The 23,497-nt window shown below is 42.7% G+C and overlaps 3 protein-coding genes across 4 annotated transcripts in view; 2 read left to right on the top strand and 1 right to left on the bottom strand.

Moving 5' to 3' along the window:
- Positions 1 to 814: 814 nt before the first annotated feature.
- On the bottom strand, positions 815 to 6,039 carry fbxw2 (F-box and WD repeat domain containing 2). Its single transcript, XM_063890426.1, has 8 exons — positions 5,613 to 6,039; positions 4,342 to 4,634; positions 4,038 to 4,260; positions 3,576 to 3,770; positions 3,169 to 3,302; positions 2,882 to 2,968; positions 2,631 to 2,800; positions 815 to 2,311 (listed from the first exon to the last, which is right to left on the bottom strand). Exons 2-8 carry the CDS (start codon positions 4,606 to 4,608, stop codon positions 2,023 to 2,025), a joined length of 1,365 nt encoding a protein of 454 aa, XP_063746496.1. The 5' UTR covers positions 4,609 to 4,634; positions 5,613 to 6,039; the 3' UTR covers positions 815 to 2,022.
- Positions 6,040 to 8,247: 2,208 nt separating this feature from the next.
- Positions 8,248 to 23,497, top strand: part of tln1 (talin 1) — a 55,847-nt gene continuing 40,597 nt past the window's right edge. Inside the window, exon 1 of the mRNA XM_063889453.1 lies at positions 8,248 to 8,402. The gene's annotated coding sequence lies outside the window, so the exon portion shown is untranslated. The remainder of the gene's footprint in view (positions 8,403 to 23,497) is intronic.
- Positions 18,285 to 22,343, top strand: LOC134868183 (E3 SUMO-protein ligase ZBED1-like). 2 transcript variants are annotated; one of them, XM_063889111.1, is made up of 3 exons: positions 18,285 to 19,874; positions 20,700 to 21,319; positions 21,490 to 22,342. In XM_063889111.1, the coding sequence occupies exons 1-3, from the start codon at positions 19,721 to 19,723 to the stop codon at positions 21,892 to 21,894; spliced, it is 1,179 nt and encodes a 392-aa protein (XP_063745181.1). In that variant the 5' UTR covers positions 18,285 to 19,720; the 3' UTR covers positions 21,895 to 22,342. The 2 variants fall into 2 exon arrangements, with proteins under 2 accessions (XP_063745181.1, XP_063745182.1); XM_063889112.1 differs by lacking the exon at positions 18,285 to 19,874 and adding an exon at positions 19,912 to 20,064 and having other exon boundaries at positions 21,490 to 22,343.

Below are 23,497 nucleotides of genomic sequence, written 5' to 3'. Positions count from 1 at the left end.
GCTTTAAGGGAAGTCAGCGCCAGACTTCCAAGCCCTGAGAGCGTGTCAGGAGGAGGCCTGATCACAAATCAATTATCTGATGGAGAAACCTTCAGGGCTTCTCCCACCTTCAGGCCAGTTATGGTACTGCATCCACTGACCTGTCCAGATATTTTCAAATAAGACATTACATGACGACACACAAGGAATGGGACATAATGAAAGGACCACAGACCCATTTTGAACAATACTGGATTGATGTGGTGGAGAACCAAATTCATACAAGAAGAAATGATAACTTGTTTGTACAATAAAACTTGATTTGATTTAACAGATAGTACGTTAGACGTGAGCGATAAGTGGGAATTGGAAGCCTCAAAAGTCCAAATTGGAATGGAATTTGCATGGATGTTAAGAATGAGATCCTTTTAAACTCCCTCTAATATGTAATTATGACCAGAAGTCTAGCCCACATTAATCAGAGACTTCTCACACATCGTTTGGGATTACCCTAAACTACAACCATTTTCTTGACTGCTGGCGTCACCTTTTTCTAAAGCCAGCTTTTATTTAATTGAACCGTATCCATTAAATGGAAGCGTTAGAGAAAATCCACAAGGCATATATAAGTGTAGAAATAAACAAACACCTAAAAACATACCAATGTATTCACCCAGAGTACTTACGGAATCAGAGACTCCGGTGCACACATCTTCAGAGACGTTACTCCCTCCTGACATCGAGCTGTTGCACGTGACGGGGAGAGAAGCACTGCAGGAATGGTTTATAATTGAGTATATGATGTGGTGCAATGGTCAGAAAACAGAGGAGAATATAATATTGGTGGTGTTTTAATTAGATTTGAAAAACCTAACCCCACGAAGAGTCTGTAGGCCTACGTCTGTGAGGAACAGGTCTGTGTTCAGGGAACAGTTCTGAGGTTCGGTGGTCGAGTCAATCCGTGTTGATCTGTGGCCTGCCCGGTCCAAAGGAAGACATCAACTCGTGGCCAGAGTTTCAGTTTTGCAGAAGCAGAAAAGAAAGGAATGGTGACATGATTTCGATGCACAGGACGAGGCGTGCTCACAGACCCTTTTGTCCTGCCAGGAAAATCCACTCCTCCACGTCGAAAATCGTCTTTTTTTGCACAGAACCGAATGCTCGCCAAGTCCCCCAGCTTTAGAAAAATAAACCTGATGTTTTACACAGCCGATGATTCATAAAAGCAACTCACTGAGCAAGAGTCGTGTCAGGTAGATAACTATAAAATTACAGACATCTCAGACTGTTGGAGCACAGTAAAGGTGAAAAAATCTACTTAAAAGATTTACAACGCAGTCATTTCTACTTTGTAACATCAAATGAACTGAAAAAGGCACGTCACATTTCTCAAGCCGACATTACAACCAGTCCTTTAAGAAAAAGCAGATTCAGTGGAGCTCACAATATTTCACACGGTACACGACGATGTACCACAGCACCTAACACGCAGCGTCCTCGGCTCCGTGATGATATTTACCTCAGAATCTGAAGACAAAGGAAGTGTTCCCCTTTATTTACAGTCGCTGTGTTTAAGGCAAGCCTGCTGTTCTTTAAAGGACGCACTGTTAGGGTATCGAACATGTGTCTCATCCTGATTAAAAAAGTCCAGACCATGGATCAAAGTCAGCTTCCCATTATTCCCCCCCGCACACTGCCGACTGATCAAAGAGCAAATCTGCCACAAACAATTAAAACGTTTTACATTAGAATAAATGTGTTGTTTATTTGGGGATTTTTGTTACCATTGTTTTTATCGTTACTGATTTATCTCGGCTTTTTCTTTTTAAGTTCTTCGTCCAAGATTGCAGAAGAGGAGGAGATCAGGAGCAGATCCAGTTTCATCCCCTTCCTCCGTGTTCCATGTGTGAATGTGTGTGTGTGTAGAGGAAGAAACAGATAAAAACTAAATGCTTTGGTCCATGCATGTTGTAGGTTCGTATATCAGAGCACACGCTCTGGTCCTAGCAGTCTGTAGATTGATGTCCCGGCGTCCCGTCCCCTCTATCCGTTCTCCTTCCACAGGACTAAGTGAATGCTATGGTCGGGCATGCTGGTGGCGAACACCAGTCCAGAGTCATTGTCCCCGTCCAGGCCGTTGAGCCAGGAGGTGACGCCGGGCAGGAAGCTGGACCCTCGTTTGGACTTCCTGTAGGCGGGGAGAGGCCAGCGGCCCGAGATGGCCTCCGTCCTCAGGTCCATCACGTACAGGAAGTGGTTGTCGAAAAGGAGCGAGAACACCTCGCCGAAGCTGAGCAGGGAAAGGTTGGCCGGGTCCTGCGTCTTTATCACCCTGAGGACACGAACAAAGGCGGGAGTGAGAGGCTGGGGAGACAGATAGCACAACAAACCCTCCACGCAACACTTGACCCGCCGCACTCATTAGTGCATGACAGGCCATGGTAGAGGACATGACAGAACGTGCATGTTAAATTAGTTTGGTCAAACATATTAATGGATTGTTCTGGTTGAAATATAACTGAAGGACTTCCCCTCGTCAGCTGACACATAGGTAAACTTACACACAGGAACGCGCTGTTTACACATCACCCTACAGCAGCTACAGAGCAGGTGTAGTACCCTAATGATCACAGAGATGTTTACCACCTCACCTGAGAATCTCAAAACTGGCAAAGTCCCACTGATAGACTCCGATGTCCGAGCTGCAGACGATGTAGCGTCCGTCGAACTGCAGGCGGGGCTGCAGGCTGATACTGCGGTCCTCCGACACCGACAGGGTCTTCAGACACTTACAGTTGATCTCTCTGCCTAAAGGCCACACCTGCAGGGGGACAGGGTTCACAGCATCTGATGCACGTCTAAAGAGTGAAGTACAGAAAGGTCTAGAAGAAAGGAGCCGTACCTTAATTTCATACTTATCCACACTCAGGAGGATGTAATCCCCAGGACTGTGCACCACAGACTCCACTTCACTTTTCTGCAGAATCACCTGATGGGGAGGGACACACACACACGAGATTCATGTTTCAAAACACTTCAACTTCATAGGGCTGCACCATTAATAGAAATTGTATGAAAATGGCAATAAGGACCGGTTCAATATCCAAATTGCAGGAAGCACAATACTTATTAAAGGCGAAATATGTGAAAATATTAAATGACGTATGAGTGAGATGTATGGAGCCTGACCTTGGTGACCCACTCGGTGTGTCCGGTGAGGGTGTTGAGGCAGGCCCCTGCAGACAGGGCCCACACCTTCACTGTGAAGTCTGCAGAGCCGCTCACCAGCACGTCCAGCTCGTCGTTGTAGTCCACGCTGAACACTGAGCACACACAACGAGTATTTATCAGAAGGTCATCATTTCAAATGAGGGATTTTCCTCGTACAGAAATGAGCACAACGTGAAAATCTCACAGACCTCGAGCTAAAACCACTTTCAGAATGATCTAGGGATAAGGGATCTTTGTGGTAAAATGCTGACTCATTCTGCACCACTCTATTGATACATGCTATTTAAAAGCAGTTGGGCTATCTCTGTCTCATCATATTAAATGGCCAAGAACAGAAACAGTATTGGCTGAACAGTATGAGCTACCTGCTCCTGTGTGGCCCCTGAACTGCTGGATTTTGGCTCCTGTGCTCCACTCCCAGCTGGCGATGGTGTTGTCGAAGGACCCGGTCACCAGCTTCTGTTCATCGAATTTCACCGTGGCGCAGGTGTGCGTCTGGATTCCGTAAATGCACTGCCCAGTGCGCACATCCCATAGTTTGGCAGAGAGGTCGTCAGAACCTGAAGAACAAGAGGACAGCTGTGATATTGTGCCACACAGGGTTTCTGTTAGCCCGGATTTTCACCAAAATAAAATGTGTAGATGTCCGACAAATTTAAAAAAGCCTTATAACGGCAATGGAGCACTCTGGAACGATGCTCCAGGACTTTATATTCTGAGGCCTGGTAACCCGAATCTGCTAAATTCTTCATACAAACTGGCCTGGTTATTGCACAGGTAATGGCTGTTGGTATAAGGTAAGGTATCCAGCAGTCAGAACAGCGTACCTGTGCAGAGGAGGCCGTCCTTATAGTAGAGGGCGTATACTCGAGCGCTGTGTCCAATCAGGGAGGATGTCTCGAAGGCTTCCTGATCCTGCAGCTGTACCATGCGGAGCTTAGCCTTCAGGTACACCGCCTTCCAGTGTGGGGCGTCCTGAATGGACTCATCGATCCTCCAGCCCAGCTTCCGACACACACCCTGCCACACCTCTGTGCACGAGTTGATCAGCTACAAGCAGACACACAACACATTTAAAGACTTTGAATATATGGAACATGTTTTATCGCTAAAAAGATATAAATATTTTACCTTATTCCACTGCTTGCAGACCAGGCAGCAGGTCAGCAGAGTCTCAGGGTCCAGCCAGTGTATCAGGTAGAAGGCCAGCTCCAGGGGAAGGAGGCGCAGGAAGTCGCGCTTCAGCAGGGTCTCCAGTCCATTGGACAGGTGACGGAGCTGGACTGCACCACTGAGAGAAATGAGGTGGTCCAGAGACTGGTTGCGCTGCTGGTCGTTCAGAGTAAGGAAAGCGACGGAGACTGACTCCAGCCACCCCTCAAAGGCTGCCTTCTCCATGGGCACATGAGAGCGACCTGCAACACCTGCAACAACAACGCACAGTCTGACCATCATTCATTCACAGGATGACACAACTAATGCAAGAAGCCACAGAGTAGAAATCTGAATCATGTTTTTAGGATAACTTTGGGGATAACGACATGATATCTGAGCTGATCGTGTAAAAAGAAACATACATCTTGACTTTAAAGGGCTGTACCAAATGTATGACAGCTTCACTAAATTGCAATTTAATCAATTCTGAAAGAGATTAAACTATGTGTAGTTTGTCTGACATCTCATTATATAAAATATATCATTTAGATGCAAAGAGTTACAAATTGAATGAACTATTTCAGTGAATGGATGTCTTGCAAGTTAATCAATATCAATATTCGTTAACATTATTTAATGGAAATATCTGCTACTACCTTGAGAGACAACTGAGCCTTTAACAGGAAGCATACAACCAGCTTTATGATGTAAAAATGAACATTGAACCAGGCATAATTGGTGGTCAGTTAGAGAAAACGAGTATGCATGAATCATTTACATAATCCATCGAGCCAAACATTAGCTGGAATATGTTACACTATTTTCACAGCAAGTTAAACAAACGAGCATTTATGATATGTTACATTACATTAGCATGGCTGTATGACTATTCATTGATCCCATTTTTAATGATTCAAAAACCAGATATGGACGTTAGCAAGATGCTGGATCAAAGCAGACACAACGATTTGATGTTTTAGTGTCTGATAATTCAATGGCATAGTAAACTGCTGATGTCAGGTTACTCTAATGAACAACTGAAGCCCATCTGTTTGTGCATTTAGTCTGAATAAACTACCTGGCTAGTTAGCAACTTTGGTAGCAAACGTTAGCTAAGTAACAAAACTAAACATTAAATAGCAAATTGGCTACCACTGGTAACACCTCAAACAAAGCAATAAACAGTATGTAGTACTGCTAGTGAATAAAGCAACATTTAAAACTATACACTCAAAATGTCCACCAACCTGAGAGTTGCAGGGAGTTCCTTTATCGCCACTTTCCTGGCTTACTGAGTTCACATAGCGAAGTTAGCTGTCGTAAGCTAACGCTAACCTGACAGCAAGCAAGTTGAAAGGATTGTCCCAAGTAACCTAGCTTCGTAGCTAACGTTAGCTAACCACCATTATGAGAGTACTTGATCATTTAGATGTGAAATGCTGCGTTTCTAGCAGGGTAACGTTAGTCTTCTATTCATTGTTTACGTTAGTAGCATTAGCGTAGGGAGATAACGTTAGCAGGTTGTGTTTCTGACAGCATGAAACCGAAGATAATGGGAACGCTATCTGAGCAGAAGGGAGGATTTCACCCTCAGCTCTGTCTACTAGGTGAAGCCTTGGGAGTATGTACCGCTTCCCCGAAAACAAACCAGCAACATTCACCAAGTGGACTTGTTGAAAATAACATTAATACTTTATTCCATATCCATCCGCTGCACTGCAAAACCAATATTGTTTTGTAGTTGCCTCTGAATGCTTTCTCTTCAGAAGCCCTAATTCGCCTGAAATACATGAATCAGGGGCTTTCTTTTACACGTTTTATAAGCAGGTAACCTAACTTCCGGTGTCACACACAATATGGATCGGGGTGAAATATGTGACAGTTCTTCCCCAGTATTTAATGCTCTTAATAATGGTATTAAATTATACAACACATTTACTAAATTGTGCAAATTATTTTTTTGTGCACAAACACCTTAATTCCTGGGTGACCACTCCTGTTTTCTGTTCATAATTCCCTCAGTTTTTGAATTAAGGTAATGAACACTTATGTTTATGTGCCTTTCTTATGATCTATTGAAAGAACTTAAAGAACAGTTAATATGTAAATAATAAAGAATATGTGCTTTTCACCCCCATCTGCCTCTTTACTCTGTATTGGCCCCAGTCAGGTGCATATATGTGGCTTTATATTACAGTAGTTTAGTGGGGGAGCCAGTAACTTACAGGGAAAAAAAGCATTTTCAGGAAATTCTAAATATAATTTTGTCTTTATTAAGCTATAGTATATGGGGCCATACGACTTAGAATATACTGCACACATTTCACGGGGTGATTTCTGGGATGAACATGTCCTTAAAGTTAATCCTGTGTGTTCATGAGTCCTCTTTGTGTGCCCAATTGCATCCTCTAGAGGACATTTGGTGGTAATGCAATGTGGTGCATTTTCAAGAGAAGAAGTAGACTCATTTCACAGCAAAGCTTATAAAAAAAAGTGATGATATGATTTTTGTACAGATGAAATGGCACATTTTTAAAGGGGTGGGGCCATGTAATACCTGCTTTGTAAGCATGATGTAATAGAGCATATGCAGCTAAACCTGCTTATAGAAAATGCCCAGCACTCAGTATTTTATTTTTGCCTTATGTAAGGGGCTGACTGGACAAACTCCGCTTCCAACAGTGATATAAAGTAACTTACTACATTTATTAAAGTACTGTACTTAAGTACAATTTTTAGGTTTCAATTGTCTGTTACTTTGTACTTTTACTCCACTACATGTATTTAATCCCTTTAGTTGCTAGGCAGATTAGGATGAATGATGGTAAATATAATCACCCTTAAATCAGACTGTAGTTCACCTGCAGTAAATCCAGCAGCTACCCTGCAGTATACAAAGCCATTCAAACTAGCTGCACCTTTACCAGCTCTGAGAACACTTTAATGATCAATCATTATAAAACATATCAGAGATATTATTCTGAAATGGACCAATCAGACAATGACTACTTTTACTGTCACTACTTTAAGTACATTTAGAGGAGAGTACTTTCTACTTTCACTGGAGGAACATTTAGAATACTTTCACTGTGACAGAGTATTCCTACACTCTGGTACTTCTACTTTACTCAAGTACAAGACCTGAGTACTTCTACTTTACTCAAGTACAAGACCTGAGTACTTCTACTTTACTCAAGTACAAGATCTGAGTACTTCTACTTTACTCAAGTACAAGATCTGAGTACTTCTACTTTACTCAAGTACAAGATCTGAGTACTTCTACTTTTACCAAAGCACAATATCTGAGTACTTCTACTTTACTCAAGCACAAGATCTGAGTACTTCTACTTTTACTAAAGTACAAGACCTGAGTACTTCTACTTTTACTCAATATCTGAGTACTTCTACTTTTACTAAAGTACAAGACTTGAGTACTTCTACTTTTACTCAATATCTGAGTACTTCTACTTTACTCAAGTACAAGATCTGAGTACTTCTACTTTTACTCAAGTACAAGACCTGAGTACTTCTACTTTTACTCAAGTACAATATCTGAGTACTTCTACTTTTACTCAAGCACAAGATCTTAGTACTTCTACTTTACTCAAGTACAAGATCTGAGTACTTCTACTTTACTCAAGTACAAGATCTGAGTACTTCTACTTTACTCAAGTACAAGATCTGAGTACTTCTACTTTTACTCAAGTACAAGATCTGAGTACTTCTTTCCCCTCTGGTCTCTGGACGTGTACTTGTAGCAGAGTATTCCAACTCATACTTCTACTCGAGTACAGATCTGAGTACCTCAGCAGTACGCTGAGTCTCCACAGCAGAGCGACACCGCCCCGCTGCAGGGTGGAGTTTAAGCAGCAGCCTTGCAGAGAGCGGATAGGGAGGGGAACTGAGAAGAAGTCGCTGTCTGGCTTTTCCCCTTGTTGAAAAAAAAAAAACCTATCAGGAATAACCGAAACAACTTCAACAATTCTTCCTTTTCAAAGTCCGAGGGGCCGCCGGTGGGAGTGGACTCACGCGCTCAGGTCAGACTTTCTAACTTTGTGAAAAGTTTCCACCATTGTAGCAAGAAGTCCTTGACGTCACCAAAGAGTCGAGTGAGAAAACTTCCTAAAAGTGCTCAGACTCAGGCCTGCTCATGTAGAGACGTGCTTCAGACCGCTATGTGTGTGTGAACAGTTAGTTAGGATACGACACGCTGTCCATTATCAAGCGCCACACACACTCACACACAGAGGGAGAAATATGCGTTTCCCCCCACACATGAATGTCCTGTGGGCCATCATCAGAAACATGCAGTGTTGTGTTCACGTTTCCGTCTGGCATTTTCTCTGAGAGAGCTTTCTTGAGAGGTGGAGAAGTGCTCAGATCTTGAGTAAAAGTAGAAGTGAACTAATACAAGTAAAAGTCCTGCAGTCAAACCTACCAAAAGCAAACGTTTTCATTTTTGGAGATTTCCTCATTATGTATCTGACATGTTCTGATTATAATGATTGATCATTAAAGTGTTCTCAGAGCTGGTAAAGGTGCTGCTAGTTTTAATGGCTTTGTATACTGCAGGGTAGCTGCTGGATTTACTGCAGGTGAACTGAAGTCTGATTTAAGGGTTGATTTATATTGCACAACTTGAAACACAAGGTACAGAATAAGTGCAGTGGAGTAAAAGTACAAAGTAGTGCAACATTGAGGACATGTACCTAGTTAATTCCCACCTCTGGGTTCCTTCAACATTCAGAAATGTGCTCCCTCTGTCAAAGTTCCCTATGTTAAAGAGGTAATGGTCTCGAGACCACCTCCACACTGCTCCCTTTCTGACCTACAGCAGCTCCATAACCCTCATGGTGTCAACCAGCTCTAATGTGACCTTCTGTCACTTTTTTTTTCGTATTGCTGCTCTCACAGAGCTGGGCGTGTTGCTCAGCAGAAGAGCAGCAGAGAAAATGTGGCCTCAGGGTGTAAATTCTTACACCAATGTGTTGTGGTGTGCGACAGAGTGGAGGAATTTGTATAGAGACGTGTTTACTCTGAGCAGTAAACGTGTGTCAGTAGCAGGCTATAAGGCAGGCTAGTAGTTGAAAACATGCCAAAAGCTACCATGAGTCCGCTGTGGGAGATTCTGGGGCCTAATGGCAGTGTTTCCTCAGTGTTGCAGGGCGTGCTGCATGTTGGCACATGATAGGACTGCCTCCATGCAACACAATCACACATGTCCACAAATTCTATTGTAATTGTGGACCGAAACCAACACCAGGAGTCTAAATGCAGAGCTGGAAGAAGTACTCAGACCTCGTACTTGAGTAAAGTAGAAGTACTCAGATCTTGTACTTGAGTAAAGTAGAAGTACTCAGATCTTGTACTTGGGTAAAGTAGAAGTACTCAGATCTTGTACTTGAGTAAAGTAGAAGTACTCAGATCTTGTACTTGAGTAAAGTAGAAGTACTCAGGTCTTGTACTTGAGTAAAGTAGAAGTACTCAGGTCTTGTTCTTGAGTAAAGTAGAAGTACTCAGATCTTGTACTTGAGTAAAGTAGAAGTACTCAGGTCTTGTACTTGAGTAAAGTAGAAGTACTCAGGTCTTGTTCTTGAGTAAAGTAGAAGTACTCAGATCTTGTACTTGAGTAAAGTAGAAGTACTCAGGTCTTGTACTTGAGTAAAGTAGAAGTACTCAGATCTTGTTCTTGAGTAAAGTAGAAGTACTCAGGTCTTGTACTGAGTAAAGTAGAAGTACCAGAGTGTAGGAATACTCTGTCACAGTAAAAGTATTCTAAATGTTCCTCCAGTGAAAGTAGAAAGTACTCTCCTCTAAATGTACTTAAAGTAGCGACAGTAAAAGTAGTCATTGTCTGATTGGTCCATTTCAGAATAATATCTCTGATATGTTTTATAATGATTGATCATTAAAGTGTTCTCAGAGCTGGTAAAGGTGCAGCTAGTTTGAATGGCTTTGTATACTGCAGGGTAGCTGCTGGATTTACTGCAGGTGAACTGAAGTCTGATTTAAGGGAGATTATATTTACCATCATTCATCCTAATCTGCCCAGCAACTAAAGGGATTACATACATGTAGCGGAGTAAAAGTCCCTCAAAAAGAGGATCTGTGTGTTATTGCATAGTTTTTAGACATTGTTTCCCTAAACTACTTCTCTAATGTGCTAAAAATAATATGAGTTCTGAATTACAGTGCGCATGTGATAATCTGTGGTTGATCCGACTCTTCATGTGTTTCAATAATAAAGAAGATTGGACGTTATGGATAAACAAGTTATTATAGTTTTACTGTTTGTCGGACAGAAGTAGAAGTACAAATGGAATGGAATGGAAATGGAAACCTGGATGAAAAACGTCTTTAAGAATTTGTGATAAATTCTGTATTATTTTCCTTCACTGCGGCAGGTTTTAAGACTCATCCACAGAAGGTAAAAAATAGCCAAAAATAAATGAATGCGAGCTCAAGAAACGGCAAATATTTCCGGAAAATGATCGAATGCAAGGAACTAATTTTCAAGGAAAGACGAACTTTTGGTCATTGTTATTATTATTCATAGAAGGTTGTGCTGTTGGTCTCGGTGTCCCTGCTCCGTCGGTCACTTCCTGTGTTGCATGCTGGGATGGGTGGAGAATATTGGTCTGTCCCAATATTTTGATGCACATTACCAGAGGATGACTTCATTCAGAGGTGGAGCGATCCTCCCTCTACACGTTTCTCTGTAGAGGGGCATACAACAAGGCGCTGCAGTTGCACGCATGTAGTCCTAGTGACTTCCTGAATTGTATTTCGTGCCTCTCCGGTACCCAGTTTGTCCCAGGTTGCACTGTTTTCATTCGGAGCTATTCTCTCTTCAACATTTGTGTTATGAAGGAGTTGGTTTAAAGACTGAGCGTTGGGTTCATAGGTTAAATAAAGGAAATAGAGAATAAGAGGCACTTTATTAAACAACAGGTCATCTTGTACTTGGACCAAGTTGACCGGGAGAACAAGCTGGAACGGATTCAGCTTGAGTGACATTGATTGAGCTCATTTTATGACAGTAATTAATCAGAGTGGCAGGTCGGAGCGTTGAGGTTGTAAGTTGGCAAAAGTGGAGGGAAGTCTTTAATATATGGTCTTTTTATTGGGCTTCTCCTTTCTTAGGATCGTATTTTAGGAGCCATGAAACTTACACCGTTGATGCATTTTGTTTTAATGGTAGTTTTTGTACTGGTTTATATTGTGTGTGTGTGTGTGTGTGTGTGTGTGTGTGTGTGTGTGTGTGTGTGTGTGTGTGTGTGTGTGTGTGTGTGTGTGTGTGTGTGTGTGTGTGTGTGTGTGTGTGTGTGTGTGTGTGTGTGTGTGTGTGTGTGTGTGTGTGTGTGTGTGTGTGTGTGTGTGTGTGTGTGTGTGTGTGTGTGTGTGTGTGTGTGTGTGTGTGTGTGTGTGTGTGTGTGTGTTGATATGTTGATATGTTGATAGCGTGTCAGACCCGGCCCGGCCTCAGCTCTCAGCCACTCGGTTTATTTCCTGAAGTCGCTATAGCTATCTTGAGCAGAAGGGGTTAACTGTTGTCAGCAGTTTCTCTGTCGCTAATGAAAAGAAACTCGACACCGGCGTAGAACCTTGTTAAGGGTTTAAACTGATACACAGAAAGCATGCGCTGTCAGAGTAGAACATAGATATGTCATGCATCACATCATCTCTATTCCGTCCATCCATTGCACAGACGGCTGTTCCTCCTCCAAACAGGATAAACCCTTTTATGACCTCAGTGGTCTTTCCTTTAGCACACCCTACTTAATTAAAAGCACATTTCATCAACAAACATGTTGCAACCCGTCTCATGTAGTCCTGCTGGACAGTCAGGACATGTCCTTGTAGTCAAATCTGAGCTTTTCCTGGGACTCCTAACAGCCACGCTCATTTACCGTGTCTTTCCGATGCCCTGTGAGGCTGAATGGTATAATTTACCAGACTGCTAATCCACCTCCAGCCTCACATATCCAGGCTTTAGAGTAAGAGCTCTGTTGGAAAGGTGTCAGCGCGTTGTGTCCCGGCCCACTCGCACACCAGTTAAGGAAAACCTGCTTTTCATTCCTGAGAGCTGCAGAGACCTGACAGTAGTGTTTTCACTCAGCCATATTTGGTCAAGACAACATGTGTGCTGCCACTCCTCCGGCACCAGAAATGATTTGTTTTAGACTCCAGCCAATTCCCAAGTGTGTGTCAGATGCCTGTGGGGTTCAGTCAGAGCGGTGAGAAGTCTCCACGGATAGGGAGGTTGTTCAGGGGGAAATGAGATGCGAGATGTTTGTGATGTTTGACCTGATTATTTTACTCACAGAGGAAGACTCCCTGCTACTTCTCCGGCTTTAGTTTGAGATTATATCTGCAGTTCCTGTGAACCTGTGTAAATAAGTTTGACCTCTCAGCTCCACTGACATGCTGAGGAGCATTTTATTTGTTCACTCAGTAACTGGTTGTGGGGAAAAACAGGCATTTAATATATGTTAGAGTGGTGCAGGAATCCTGAAACCTGGAAATGAGTCAGCATTGTAGCAATTTAGGCGTCCTCATCTCAAACGTGTTGTTGGTTAGATGCCTAAATTAAAATCTGTTGTTGATACAAGCGTGCAAGATGTTTTACATTTGGTTCTAGAGCATAAAACATGTGAGTCAATACCCCATTAGTGACTGTCTGAGACCTTAAAAGGTGGCTAAATGAGAAACGTCATTACGCCGAACGTTAGCCGCCTTTAGCTTAGCGGTGGTGTCATAAAGTTTATAGCGAAACGTTAGCTTTCTACGTCTGGCTTCAACTGTTATAAAAGTGGTGTTTAATATGTGGAGATTATCCTGCTCACGTATCATGTTTGCCACGGACCTTATTTTATGCAGCATTCCCAAATCCAATGGAAAAATCCCTTTTTTTGGGGGGTTTTGGGAGCCTTTGTGATGCTCACTTCCAGGTCGCCATTGGAAAACACTTCATCACTGCACCTCTGTGTTGGGCTTTGATACAGAGCCAGCAGCTGCTTGTTTGCGCACAATAAGGCCACAGTGTAGCTGGGTTCCAGTCAGTGGGCACTGGTTTCCCATTGGGGAGGCAAGAGAAGCCAAGTCTTTATGATATTTAACGACTTAAATGAGTTGACCGCTTAACGTCGCAGCAGGAGATGTTATCCACCTGAAATGTGTGCATTAGCTTCATGCTACTATGGAGGTCCAGTTCCTGCAGTCTTTGTCTAGTCTGGGCTCCGTGACATGCCATTTATTTATTATTTCCAATGTAATTTCATTGTTTCCTAGGCTTAAAGGTAACACAGTATTAGGACAGATATATGTTAGACACTGAGGTGGTCAACAATAAAGCCATTTGCACAATAATGGTACCTTGTTAAGAGATAAAGGAATAACATGTACGGCACAATAACCAACTGCGTGTCAGGGTTTTCCAATTTCCACATTCAAATCAATGCAAATAAAAACAGGAAATTGCAGTGTGCTGTATTCCTAGCATTCCCTTGTTTTTTTACTTGACTTCCTCCGAGTTCCCAAATTGTAGATGAGATGTTATCTTCCCTTTTGCCACAGAGTTTCTCCGTCCTCACATTCCTGTTCTCCGTAGGGATTGGCTGCATTTAGTTCTTGTGCTGGCTGCCAGTGACATAAGGCTGAATAAAGCCTCTCTTCTTTCTTCTCCTCCTCTTTTCTCCCTGTCTCTGTGCTCTGATGCTGGTATTCCAGAGGAATGCACAGTTGAATTCCTCTGCAGGGCTGGAGACAGCAGCGCAGCGATACAGTCTGCTGCTCATGTTGCCCCGGCTAAATATGTACCAGTACCTCATTTCAGGGGAAACAGAATGACCGGGGGCCAGATGCATGACACCTATGTGTTGATTCGTAGCTAAAGATGAGTGTTAGCCCATGAGACAGACATGTACACACTATTCTATACCATTTGGATGTTTTAAACAATACAAAACATGCTTGATCCTAATACAATACAACATTTGAGCACATTATGCATCAAAGAAAAGACACACAGCTTCTACTCATCCTCCTCAACACTAGATGAATTCAGATCCTTTACATAATCAATGGAGGGCCTCGAAACAGTCTCAAACACACGCTGTGTCTTAATACATAGGATATCTTCTCCAATGGGAGGCAGCATCCCTCTCAACCAATGAGTGATGCTTTGGCTTTGAGGCTTTCTCTGAAACAATGCAATATAGGTTTAGGGCGTAGAGCAAGCTGAGGTCTGTAAATGTTCGCTCATGTTTACTACAGTTATGCTTCTCTGGATACAAACCCAACACCCTTTATTCCTGTCAACGAAAAGGACAGTAAGCAGAAGGGCAGTGTCTCACTGTGTTGCATCAGCAAGAAGCAAGTCATTACGTGCGACCGTTACTCGTCACTGTGGCTATTTTTTGCGACCATACCACTAAATCATCGAGGGGTAATCTCTACACCTGATCAGCACACATGATTCGTTACCTGTTGGTAAAATACAGGCTTTAATAAGGTTAGACTGAATCGAAGCTACTCTATATACAGTTGTGCAAGGATGACACAAAGCTGTTGCAGAATATAAGATGATACTGACGCTACTATTAATATCTGATCTCTTGTTTCTTTTGGCAATAACATATCATGTATCAAAAGAATAAAACAAGGGAGACGATATTGATATATGTGCTCTGAAGTTGGCATTAATTGATGTCAGAAATGCTTCCTGTCTACCTTCAGACCCCGTTTACCACATAGGCTGTCAGGGTAACAAAGACAAGGATCCCCGTGAATCTGGATGGGGGAGCTGGGAATGTTGGGATGCAGAACTCTTGTTATTGATGCACCCGACACAAAGATACTCACACAAGTGCAACCGACGTTAAAGCAGCTTGGACAGGATGTGTTCAGCTGGTGATCACCAAACAAAGCGTCATTGCCGGGATGTGTTTCCTTACCACCCACCACGGACCACGTGATCCATAAATCAATCCCCGGCTCGGGCTGAGCTGTAGGAACTATAAAAAAAGCCTCTGAATTGTTCTCCTTTCAAAGTAGAAAGGCTTGATTTACTGTTACAGATACATTGCTAGACTGAGCTTTTGAAAATATGGTGGCGTTCTTTCAGAAGCGGACAGCCCTCTCCTTTCTAAAATAGGCCCAACACAGTGGGTTGAGTAACCCAAAGATACCACATGTTGTTTTGGGATCACAAGTCGGATGGTTGGACAGAAGAGATGCGCTCTCCCTCTCAGCAGATATATATACAGGTGGTAACAAGATGTCAGCGGTTAAACCCAGTCTTTAGCTTGTGTAAAGAGTTTATTTTAAGAAGCAGTTGGATGCTTTAGATTTGATTTGATTGCTCAAAAGTCACTTAATGAATAAGCGGGATATGTGCAGAGCTGTAGAGAGATCTGGAGTAGTGGTTACTACATATCTTATTGTGGTATTTGAAATATCTGTAGAGGATTGTTGGCCTCCCTCACCCACTTTGACAAAGTTTAAGCTGACAGAATAGCAGACACATATATCCCCCATGATATCTAGTGCAGTCTGTATGAATACAGCATGTTTTACACCTCTGAGTTTGACATGAATACTGGGGGATTAATAAGGAGTGGGCTCATGTTGTTGACTCTTTGTCAGCAGGTAAACACAGCTGCATGTAACGGATGAGTGTGATGGATTAAGGTGTGCCAGGTAGTAAGCCCTGTCATAAGGACTTATACACTACTGGAGTCTCTAGCTATTTCAGGGGCTGTAACTGTGTCTGCTCAGCTTTGACACAGATGTGGAAAGACGTCCTTTGGCAGAAGAGTGGAAAGTGGAAGCTGACTTCACAAGTAGAGGTATTGATAAAGCTATCTTTTCATACAGAAGTTCAGCGATAGCGTGGGTTTGTCAGTCGACCTGGAAGTTAGCATCGCAAAGGCTCATTCCTCAAAAAAATGATGGGGATTTTCCGTTGCATTTTAGAATATTACCTCTATAAGATCTGTGGCTAACACTTGTTTTGTTCAGCAGGATAATCTCCACATTTTGACACTGTTAGGAATGTTCTTTGTTTGAGGACCAAGAGTTGGTCTTAAATACACCAAGAACCTTCTCTGTAAAGTATAACAATATTCATTAACATAGCAGCACAGTAAGTCCACAAGGGAAACACATCTGTGGTCCTCCCCCACGCCCCACGGTCCATGGCATGTTCTGCTTCTCATGACGTCTCCGTCGCCATCTGTTGATGTTGTCATGACGCTTCCACCTATGATATTCTATTATACAAATCTTCTTGCAGCGTCAGTGAATGAGAGGTAGAGGTGGTGCGTTTAATATGTGACACCATCATTGTGGCATCACCACCGCTAAGCTAAATGCGGCTAACGTTGCCTTATGACGCTTAGTGGTCTCATTTAGCCCGGGGTTAGCAACCACCTTTTTTTAGGTCACGTAAAAGCCTTATACAGTCTCAATGGGGTATTGTTTTTTATGATTTTTGGAGCAAAGGCAAGAAGTAAATAGCTAACGTTGGGCTATAAACAAACACCATCATAGTGGCATCACCACCGCTAAGCTAAAGGTGGCTAACGTGACGTATTGACGTTTTAGAGGTCTCATTTAGACACTGTTTTTAGGACAAATGGAAGCTTTGGATATTCACAAGTAAGATACTGATGTATTTTATGGAAGAACAAAATCTCTTGAGCTTGTGTCAACCGCAGGTGCTTTTTCAGGCATCTATCCTCAAACACTGTAAAGGCCGACATTGAATTCGAGACAAAGGAAATGGTAAAGATAAAAACAAACGTACAGGATTTAGGACTCATTTCTTGCACTACCCTATTTAACAGTCTTCATAGTTATCAGGCCTGCAGACGGAGCAGTGCACATATGAAAAGTAGGCCTACCACTTGTTGTGTTGTGATGGTGATAGTGCAGGGTGTGCTGTGACGCCTCCATCACACAGGATGTCTGAGTGCAGCTGGGAACCGAGACCGTAGTCTGAGTGAACTCGTGGTCAGCTGTTGTGCACCACATCTTGTTTTACTTCTGCTACACCGCCATGCAGACAACAATTGTGTACTTTTAGTGAAGGGAGTGGAACAGACGCTATTAGCCTTTTTGATAGACGAGGAATCCAGAAATGCAGGATTTTAAGATTACTTATATGGTATTGTGGTTTTACTTATCGAGCAAAGTCCTTTCACTTCTGGTCGCTCCATGCAGTGCTAGGGATGTCCTGGGATGCCTCGGTGTGTGTGAAATATGCTGTTACACTATGGACACTCTGAGGTGGATAAAGTTCAGGTCCCAGACTCGTGTTAAATACTGCTCCGATGTGCTGAACCACCACAATGTTTGCTCACGGCACACTCCGACACTAATTTACATCCCCTGCCACGGCCGCCGGACAGTGGTGTTAATATTATGTTGTTGTGATTAGAGGGCACTCATGACTTTGGGAAGGTGGTGTGCGGACCATTTAACCAAAGCCAGGATGCAATCTGTCCAGAAGATAGAAGCCTGAGTCAGGATTCACATCAGTGCAGTTTAATTATGATCAAAATGAACGTTTTTTACATGTATTTCTGCCTTTATTGTGGAGTTACAATCAGTGGTGAAATGAGGATTAAATAAAGCTGATAGAATACAGATGAGGAGACTAACGCTTATTTGGACAGTTGATTTAAAAAGTGACGTTTACCTGTCGATCGCAGTAGAGCTCTGAGGGTGTGTGTGCTTACAAATAATGGATCCCCTTAACTCTTCCTGAAGACCAAGGAGTCAAATAGTTTTACCATTGACTGTCAGTGTCATGGCTAACAATGTGAATTCAACACATCTAATATTCTTCATGACAGAAATATTGGATGCAAAACTCTGCAACTTATTACCTAATTTCAGACCAATCATATCCAGGAGACGCTGCTTATAATGAGTCTAATGAAACACTGGTGTCTCTAAATGTTTATGAACTACACACTTCAGATCATCTATCATAGATAACCCCATTCATCACCAATGTCTGGTGGATAAATACGATTAATAACCTGAAAGCGTTCAAGTCTTCTGTGTCCTCTGATTGGTTAGCTGCTCGGCTCTGTTGTGATTGGTCGACCGCCTTGAGATGTGTCGAGTCCAATGGAGGCGTTTCAGGCAGGACTGTGTGGAAGAGCAACTCCCCCTGGATGAAACACAGGGATTTTAGCCTTTGCAGACCATTTACATGCACTAAAAACCTATTAGCACACTACAGGAAAGGGACAACAAAAGGGGCTCTTTAAATAGTTTCATTATAAACAGATTTGATGATTATTTCCCCACATTTTACTAACGCCAGTGAGAATATCCACATATTGCTTGGTCTGTTGGGACACATGGACTCTACTGTACTGTAGGGCAGTGTACAGACTTTTGGGCAGAGGATCGACTTTACCACACGCTCTACTTATCAGCCCAGTTGAGCAGTGTGCAAGAAACACTTTTCGTTCTGCCTTATTAAGATAAGAAGGTATTGTAGTTTTCCTCTGGACAGTTCCCCCGACACGAGTCTGGACTGACGGACGTGAGATAGAGTATCTGCCTGCTGACAGGACAGGATGACCGTGGCCTGCTGTCACTGTACACTGGAAGTCTGGCGTGATCTGACAGGAAGGGAAGTCGGCTTACTAAACTCTGCAAGCCCTGGTGATGCAGCTAACCACCGGACTATATTTGACTGATAATCTACATGCAGACTTCTCTTACTGAACACATTTTGACTTTTCATACAGCAAAAAAAGCATGTGCGCTTATAAGGTTTCATTTGAAGGACAGTTCTGTTTTTTAAGAAATGTAGGTCATCTTACTGTGGGTCAATAACACAAATAACCACTGGCGCTGGAGAACCGAAATTGAATGCACCCAATTTTGAGGTTTTTAGTAACACCTGCTTGTGTTTGCATCAGGGATTATTAATACACAGCTCATTGGTCACATTAAATAAGGTATCCACCCAAGTGTGGTGTTTATCCAAACAAGAGCACTGTTCATCATCAGAAGTCCGTTATTCGTCCCACGGTACATTTACTTCTATAGAGACTAGGGCTGAACGATCTATCGTTTTGGACCGAAAATCGCGATCTCAGACAACACGATTTTGGGATCGTCAAAGCTGCGGTTTTTGCTTGGTGTATATTAATAATAATAATTTCGTCAATAATTTCACATGAATGCCCAAGGCTCTGTGTCAGCTACCGATCAGAAAGCTGCAGGCTGCGCGTGACCAGATCACGTGTTCGCCACCCAAGTCAGTGTGTAGCTTGTCATTCAATTTCAAGCATACTTCCCCACTGACCATACCGGGGAGAATATTGCCATGGGGTTGAAGGAGTGCTTGGCCAACTGGGGTCTAAAAGAAGAGGCCCAGACGTGCATAATAACAGACAACGCTTCAAATATGGTCAAAGCAATGGGACTTAACCAATGGACCAGACTGCAGTGCTTCGGACACAGGCTGCATCTTGCAATTGGTAAGTACAAGAATGTATGTTTGTGCGAGTGTGTATGTTTACAAGGTTACTACAAGTGTGAGAGTTCGTATTATCTGGGGACGAAGCGCCGAGAAGTTTGTTGTCAAGCTGTCGTTAGCTGACCAACTGTTAGCGCAATGCTACTTTAACATACTGTTTATCCTAGGGAGAAAAATGAACCCTTTCATCGGTAAACTTTGTATGTGTGTGCACGTTTTAAGGATTAGGGATTAGTGAGGCCATGTAATGTGTGTTTCGGTGCGAGGGGGAAACGTGTTTTTGGTACAATAAACAGCTAGCGTGTTTTTGGTACAATAAACAGCTAGCGTGTTTTTGGTACAATAAACAGCTAGCGTGTTTTTGGTACAATAAACAGCTAACGTGTTTTTGGTACAATAAACAGCTAACGTGTTTTTGGTACAATAAACAGCTAACGTGTTTTTGGTACAATAAACAGCTAACGTGTTTTTGGTACAATAAACAGCTAACGTGTTTTTGGTACAATAAACAGCTAACGTGTTTTAGTAGTAGCACATGTCAGGCTGGTGCAACATCAGCTGATGCCACTATACGGATTAAATGATTTTTTGGTTTTTAGTGGAATATCTAAGAAGCATATTAATTGCTTGTGCATTAATTACCAATTACAAATTAATTTATGGGCAATAACTTACTGTGGTAGTACCACCTGAAGTCTGCTGCTAAAAAAACGTCATTGAACTAAATACATGACAACAGATGTAATCAATGGTATGTTATGAATATTGTGTTATGAGCTATCCTTATGGCTTTTCATACTGTAATACATGTAATGTTTTCCCCCAGAAAATGCTGTCAAAGATGAGCAAAGAATCAAACGGGCCACAGGACTTTGCAAGCAGCTGGTTGCGGTCTTCACTCACAGCTGGAAGAAGAAGGCGGCACTAAAACAGGCACAGCAAGACTTGAACCTACCTCAACAGTCACTGGTCACTGAATGTCCGACACGATGGGGCTCCCGGCAGAAAATGATTGGGAGGGTGTTGGAGCAGAGCAAGGCACTGTGCCAGGTTCTGTCTGAAGACAGGAAGACGCGGCACCTGGTCCTCACTTGGCAAGACACAGATGTCCTTGAATCTGTAAACAATGACCTCGGTCCTCTTCAGGAGTTCACAGACGCCCTCTCAGGTGAGGACTACGTAAGCGTGTCATACCTGAAGCCAGTGCTCCATCTCCTCAGAACAGCAACGCTTGCTGAAACTGACCAGGACACGAATCTCACCAAGGAGATCAAATCAAGAGCTCTCCACTACATTGAAGAGAAATACAGCGACCCAGTGACACAGGAGCTCTTGGACATCACATCCTTCCTTGATCCAAGATTCAAGAAGAGCTACATAAGTGAAGAGAATGTCCCATACATCAAAGACAGAGTGAAGATGGAAATGGAACAGGTGGCACAAAAGGTAAGCTTTCCTTTTTCTTTGTTGTTTCAAAATAAAACAAAGTTGTATTTGTGTTTTTTATTTTTGAACTATACTCTACTGACATTTTAAACTTTTAGACAAAATGCCTCGTTGGTCTTAATCACAACTGATAGCAAAACATTGATGCCTCTTATTACTGTGTGTTGCAGGAGCAGAGGGCTTGTGTCACAACCCATCCCATGCCCCTGAGTGCAGAAGAAGAACCACCATCCACCTCTACAAAGCGAAAGCGGTCACTGGGCAGCTTTTTCAAGACCAAGGCGGTCCCTGCTTCCTCTACTGTGCAGTTGGAGGATACCATTAAAGCAGAACTGGACAACTACCTCATAACTCCTACCATTGATGGAGAGCAAGATCCACTGGCCTGGTGGAGAGTGCACAATGTCAACTTCCCATGGCTTAGCAAGTTGGCTCGTAAGTACCTTTGCATACCAGCAATGAGTGCACCATCAGAGAGACTGTTCAGTGCCAGTGGCAATATTGTCACATGTCAGCGTGCAAGTCTGAAGCCAGCAAAGGTTGACATGTTGGTTTTCTTGGCCAAAAATCTCTGAAGGGATGAAGGGGAAGATTTATTGATTTTTGTTGTTGTTCTTCTGCACCTTACCCTGACATGTCTTTGTTCCATTAAAAAAGGTGTTCACTCTTTTTTACTTATCTTTTGTTTACAGACTAGATGTTAAATAATGTAACCAGTTGGACATCTTTTGTTGATGAGGAAAATGTATTTTTTTAATTATTATTATTATTTAGTTTTACTACCTTTACATTTCACTTCCTCTTGCCACTTTATTTGAAGAAGAAGCACAGGTTTCTGAATACACGGGTTGAATATCTGTAACTGCTGCTGATGTTGAGGTTCATAAGCTAGCTCCTTTGAGCCATTTTGCACTACTTTTAAGGTAAGACTTCTTTTTTTGCTCCACTTTGTTGTTACACTGAAACTTGTTTAAATAAAAAAAATCGTGGAGAAATCGAAATCGCAATCTCTGCCAGAAAAATCGCAATTTCAATTTTTTCTTAAAATCGTTCAGCCCTAATAGAGACACAAATAAAACACTATGAAGTAAAAAAGCATGCACATAAAAATCTAAATATGAATCGAATCAGTGCGCATTCAAGGTGGAAACAGATAAGTGCAACAGCCAGATAACAGTAGGAAACGTTTATATTGCATAGAGTGAGTCACAGTCTGTGTTGCTGTCTACCATCTGTATGCAAACTGTGTGTGTGTGTGGGTGGGTGTGTGGGCAGACATCAAGGTCGTGACCCCATGTGACTCATATCGCACACACTGTTAGCGGAAGTTGAAAGCGTCACACAGGTGGTATTATCGGCTGGCATGTTGCTGTCAGATTCTCACGTACGGGGCGACCTTTAGTTTACAGTATATATCGAAGTCCTGTTCACCCTGGAAATACAAATAACTAAACAGTGCTTTAAGTTAACGTAACTTAAGAACCAGCTAGTTGCTCCAAAGTTTGAGAGTGAAGTGAACGGACATCATGCTTTTCTCGCTTTGATCGTTGAACATAGATGAGACCATGCAACTCTCCTGAGACACATGGCGTTCTGGAGAATTAGAAAGTCCAATGCATGCTGCGGAAAAGAAATCATGCGACAGTGTTTTCAAACAGTTTGAGCAGCGCGCACTTTGCACACGATTTGAAATGTCTTCACAACTGAGGAACTGCAACCTACTGCACATACATTTTCACTTTGCATTGACCCAACATGATGCATCAATGTTTGCATGCTATTAAGCCACAGACATTGGCCTCTGTCCGCCTACCTGACAGCTTTTCTGTGCTGCAAGCTCACCTGTTCTTCTTCAGCTACAACGACGTGGGCCAAAGTGTGTTTGAAAACCTAAGTGAATATGAAGGCCCGGTTATAAATGGGCAAGGTAAAAAGAAGGGGAATCCCTCTCTGGGTGTTAAGTGGGTGTTTTCCAATGCTGATGCGTATTTATGGTTACGTGCACAAATACAGTTATCTTTCACACAGATCTTGTTAGTGTGCGATGTGTACTGAGTCGTCATAGATCTGGGGCTTTTCCCACTGGCCGCCCTCTCTCTGTACGGCTGAACCAGCAGCTGATGCTGCTCAGGACGAGTCGCTGCACGCAGAGAGTTCATCATCACCACAATTTGTCTT

This window comes from Eleginops maclovinus, chromosome 8 (assembly GCF_036324505.1).
Source record: "Eleginops maclovinus isolate JMC-PN-2008 ecotype Puerto Natales chromosome 8, JC_Emac_rtc_rv5, whole genome shotgun sequence".
NCBI classification, from domain to species: Eukaryota; Metazoa; Chordata; class Actinopteri; order Perciformes; family Eleginopidae; genus Eleginops; species Eleginops maclovinus.
The sequence above is the reverse complement of the archived record's forward strand: the minus strand, read 5'-3'. Positions and strand labels throughout refer to the sequence as shown.

Coding starts and splice junctions, on each gene's coding strand:
- fbxw2 (XM_063890426.1), bottom strand. CDS start 4,608: ATGGAGAAGGCAGCCTTTGAGGGGTGGCTGGAGTCAGTCTCCGTCGCT. Junction 2,801..2,881: donor TGGATAAGTATGAAATTAAG/GTACGGCTCCTT, acceptor GTCCCCCTGCAG/GTGTGGCCTTTAGGCAGAGA. Junction 2,312..2,630: donor GCCAGTTTTGAGATTCTCAG/GTGAGGTGGTAA, acceptor TCGTGTCCTCAG/GGTGATAAAGACGCAGGACC.
- LOC134868183 (XM_063889111.1), top strand. CDS start 19,721: ATGGGGTTGAAGGAGTGCTTGGCCAACTGGGGTCTAAAAGAAGAGGCC. Junction 19,875..20,699: donor CAGGCTGCATCTTGCAATTG/GTAAGTACAAGA, acceptor GTTTTCCCCCAG/AAAATGCTGTCAAAGATGAG. Junction 21,320..21,489: donor TGGAACAGGTGGCACAAAAG/GTAAGCTTTCCT, acceptor TGTGTGTTGCAG/GAGCAGAGGGCTTGTGTCAC.